The sequence below is a fragment of the Hordeum vulgare genome, chromosome 7H (genome assembly GCF_904849725.1).
Source record: "Hordeum vulgare subsp. vulgare chromosome 7H, MorexV3_pseudomolecules_assembly, whole genome shotgun sequence".
In the NCBI taxonomy this organism is placed as follows: Eukaryota; Viridiplantae; Streptophyta; class Magnoliopsida; order Poales; family Poaceae; genus Hordeum; species Hordeum vulgare.
The window spans coordinates 197752436-197756873 of record NC_058524.1 but is presented as its reverse complement, the minus strand read 5'-3'; the positions used below and the strand labels follow the sequence as shown (position 1 = coordinate 197756873).

The 4438-nt window shown below is 48.4% G+C and overlaps 1 protein-coding gene across 1 annotated transcript; it reads left to right on the top strand.

The window, feature by feature from the left end:
- Positions 1-509: 509 nt before the first annotated feature.
- LOC123412764 (RPM1-interacting protein 4-like) lies at positions 510-3925 on the top strand. Its single transcript, XM_045105700.1, has 4 exons — positions 510-743; positions 2699-3211; positions 3314-3505; positions 3638-3925. The coding sequence occupies exons 1-4, from the start codon at positions 738-740 to the stop codon at positions 3665-3667; spliced, it is 741 nt and encodes a 246-aa protein (XP_044961635.1). The 5' UTR covers positions 510-737; the 3' UTR covers positions 3668-3925.
- Positions 3926-4438: the final 513 nt, after the last annotated feature.

Below are 4438 nucleotides of genomic sequence, written 5' to 3'. Positions count from 1 at the left end.
GGAGCTTCTGCGCACGTTCAAGTTCAACACGAGATTTTTGCTCCACCGTGATTCGTCCACGTACGCAGTTGATTGTGTGAAAGCATATCCCGTCCATCAATTACCTTGAACATTACATATATAAGTAGTACTCCGTACTATATACACACTGTCCTTCGCCCTCTCCGCGCCGTGTTGATCCAGTCAGTGTCATGCTTAGCAAATAGATACACGTGTGTAGGTGTGACGGGAGCGGCTGCGCTATAGAAAAATGCAGAGTCATGCTCAATACGAGTAGTATATTTACTCTATCTATAATAATCTATGGTATTCCCTCTATAAAAATAATATAAAAGCGGTCAGATAATTATTTTAGTGATCTAAGCACTTTTATGTTTAGGGAGTAGGAGTACGTAGCAACGTGCTTACTGCAAATAATTCGAGGGACGATTACGAAAAAAGCCGAGAGGAAGGACCAGCGAACGAAGCAACCAAACCATCCATCCCTGTCTCCTAGTTATAATCCCGCCTGCCGTCCTGAGCTGATCAACACGCTCAGAGCTAGCTACCATACAGGCCATCAGGAGCCAGGAGGAAGAAACAACCAGCGCATATATCCCCCTCTTCCCGGCCAGCTGAGCTACTTGAGCCACCGTTGGACCAACTCGCCTCAAGAAGACTGAGCACCGCCGCCGCCCGGATCTCTTGTTCATCGCCCTCTCCGCTCTTGGACTCGCTCGCCGCCGCCGCCGCCATCCATGGCTGTAAGTTCCTCTCCTCTTCCATGACTCCTCTCAACCTTAACTCCATGTCCTCTCATGGCAATCCCCGTTCATACGGTACGACCTGTCAATCGGAAGATACTTCTCAACATGTTTGATTCTGGTCCGCAAGAACATTGGTTTCTTGGTCTGATCTCGCCTTTCCAAGAGAGCTTCGTTTGTTTGCGTCCACCAGGTGTAGTTTCTCGTGGTTTGATGGTTCCAACGTGGATACCCCGAATCTGAATTGTCTCAAGGAAAAACAGCCAAATCGCTATGATACGGCACTTGCCTTGGCTGCTGCTTGTACCAGTAGAGAAATTTAGCTGCTATCATTCATGTGCTTAATCAGGCTAAAAGTTTTAATAAGACAGGATCATCCAGAACCAACCTATTATCTTTCTTTCTTTTGTACCATTTGAATTGCACTAGGTACTAGTAGTAGTCTAGTATAATTCAAGTTCTTTTCTCTTGTGTGGATGGATCGCAGAGCTAATTCATCGGCAGCAAAGGTCTTTCTTGGCAGTTGAGGCGTATCTTTCAATCGCACTGAATATCTGTGTCATCTCAATCTATACATATATTCTGGTGGAAATGCTAATCATCCCCACAAATTATGGAGATGCCGGCAGGTTAACTCTTAATTGTATACTATATGAAGATATCCATATTAACTCTCCCCTATTAGTACATGAAGATTTAGTTGTACCACTAGTGCGTAATCAATCATTCAATTTGCCAATCTTGCCTTATTTTCTGTTTCGGTTCGGAATTGGAAGGTGTCGGCGAGGTAGACCCACTACCCTTGCGGTATGTCGCGTTTAGTCTAGCCTGATCTACAAGTGCAGATTTGTTGAACCCGGAGAAAGCCAAGTAGCGAGGTCACGGCATGTGATTAGCTTCTTGATCACATATCTACTAAACTTTCCATTGATTAGTCAATGACAGTGTTTAAAATGTGCCTGGAAGCCGTGGCGCGGGGTCTACTCTCTCTTTTCCAGCAAAAAAATAAATAAGAAATTCCCCCTCCCTCTTGGCTCTTTTTCCACGGTCGTACGGTCGTACCACTACCGATATGATCTACCACCACTTGTGCTACTTGGCCATGTCAAGTTGACATGCATGTCCCCGCACATGTTAATAATCTTCTGACCATGGCTTAACCACCATCACCGAAGCTTCCTTGGGTCCAAGTTGAAGCGCTTGTGTCAGGGAATGATGATGCCCACTAGGCTGCCTTCTTTCTATTTTATTTCTCTAATCCTGGGTCCCAAGCCTCTAGCGTGTTTATTCTATGGATTCATGGATTAGAATTAGTTTGGGCTAGTTTGGACTCAACTAATCCAAAAACATTCAAAGAGGAGGGTTAATTTTGATTAGATGTATCTAATTTATTCAAAAACTAACCCGATGAAGGGGTGCTAATTTGGATTAGAGTTAGATGAGGCCCAGAAAAAAGTTACTTTTTCCTCTTCCTTCACCACACTAAATCTTGGTTAAAGGAGCCAAATGATTGGAAAAAATGCATTTATTGTCGATCTAATCATGCCATCCAAGCACCTCCTTAGTTAAAGTTACTAGTTTAGGATTAATTCAAGGTTAGAATCTAACTCTAACCTTGAGCTAGAATATCCAAATAAAATCTATATTATGAATGTGAATAATCCGTAGAAAGAATTAATTAACTCTAACCTTGAGCTAGAATATCCAAATAAAATCTATATTATGAATGTGAATAGTCCGTAGAAAGAATTAATTAACGCAATCTCTATACAGTGTAAAATGGGACATTGTATAGAGGTTGCGTCATTTAATTCTGACGAGAGGGAGTACCAAAATCAAGGTTATCGCTGTGATTTTCTATTAATAATGTCGAGGTGCGTTGAAAGAGAAAAAGAAGAGCTAGAGGAAGAAACACGCGGCATGTGGTTGACTCTTCTCCCGTTCCATGCATGCAGAAGCAGCAGAAGAACGCGCACGTCCCGAAGTTCGGCAACTGGGACAACGACGGCAACGTGCCCTACACGCTCTACTTCGACAACGCGCGCAAGGGCAAGGGCGGCAAGCCCATGAACCCCAACGACCCCGTCGAGAACCCTGAGGCCTTCTCCTCCTCCGTCGTCGCGCCGTCGCCGAACCGCTCCTTCGACCAGGCCAGGCCGGCGCCGGCACTCCCTCCCGCTTCCCCGCCTCCCGCTCACCACCACGAGCGCCGGCCCAGCGACGGGCCCGCGCCCGCTCCGCCGCTGTCCCCGTACCACCGCAACGCCGGTGGCGAGCCGCCGAGAAGAGGCGCAGGCGGCGGACGGGCAGGCGGGTACAGCGTGGAGCAGTCGCCGGCACCGTCGCCGCTGCACCCGTACGGCCAGTCAAAGGCCGAGCACTCCGACGGCAGCAGCTACGGCCTCGTGGCCAACGCCAACTCCGTCGACCGGTCCCGTGCCAGGGCCGCCTCCCGCGGCAACGAAACGGTAAGCCTCCCTGCTTCTGCTCTCCGGTCAGCGCACCATGGATTTGCACGGAGGTGATGTCTGATGTCTTACCTTGGCTGTTGTTGTTGCGATCGATGGCAGCCGACGAGGGGGTCGGCGGTGCCCAAGTTCGGGGACTGGGACTCCAACCCGGCGTCGGCGGACGGCTACACGCACATCTTCAACAAGGTGAGGGAGGAGAAGAGCACCCAGGCCAAGGCGCCGGGGTTCGGCAAGGACAACGTCGCCTATGGCAAAGGCGCCAGGCAGCACGACGACGGCTACGTCTCCTCGGTGAGTTTCACATCATGCTCACGTCGCCATTGGCTTGTCCATGTCGGTCCTCGCTTTCTCATTCGGTGATCGACATCATTGCCTCGCCATGAATTTGAGCTCTGAATTCTTCTCCGGTGGTTTCGCCTGCAGAGTCGCTGGTGCTTTGGGTGGTGCAAGTAGGAAAGGTTCGACGGATGATGGAGCAAAGTAAGCAGGGATCTTTGGGAATGTAAATTGTGTGGAATTAAGAAGGTTTTTGCCATTGATTCAACTTCGAACTTGTGTAATCCCATTTCTTGGGACATTATTTGGCATTGGGCACTGAGCAGAGTTCATATTCTTTTGATTGTCAGTATACTATTTCTTTCTGATGTGGAATGTAGAGGTCAGCCATGGTTGTTGAAATGCTAGAATTTTCTTACCGGGCTTGTAGTTCAATACTGGGTGCCGCATTTTTGTTACTCGTGTAATGAGTTTTGGGCATTTTTGTTTACCTGAGGAGCAGTGCCCACATTTGCTCATGATGGGCACTTCTCGTTAATATGTGGGGCTGAAGAGTGCCGCCCGAGATCACTGCCGCGGCATCCAGCCACCCCTCGGCCCACCTCGCTGCCCGTGGCGCGTCCCCTCAGCCCCGCCTTACTCCCTCACCATCTCCGGCGAGATTCCAACACACTTTCTTTTTTCATTTTTTTTTCCTCGATGTCCCTGGCCCGGCGGTCGCTTCTCCCCGTCGCCCCGTCCACTACCAAAGCAGGACCACGAGTGAACGAGCACCTACAAAGAAGAGAGAATCACTTAGGATGTGTTTGGTTGCGTGCATCGTTTTTTTTGTCCATTTATATACCTGGTCCATTTAAATCAGGCTCAGTGTATGTATAGACAAAAAATCAACATCTGTATGTTGATTGATTGCATACATACTCTTTTCCTGAATCGTAAGATTGTCTC

Excerpts from the sequence above, each read along its gene's own strand:
- LOC123412764 (XM_045105700.1), top strand. Across the intron at positions 3,212-3,313 it reads CCTCCCGCGGCAACGAAACG|CCGACGAGGGGGTCGGCGGT; the intron begins GTAAGCCTCCCT and ends GATCGATGGCAG. Across the intron at positions 3,506-3,637 it reads ACGACGGCTACGTCTCCTCG|AGTCGCTGGTGCTTTGGGTG; the intron begins GTGAGTTTCACA and ends TTTCGCCTGCAG.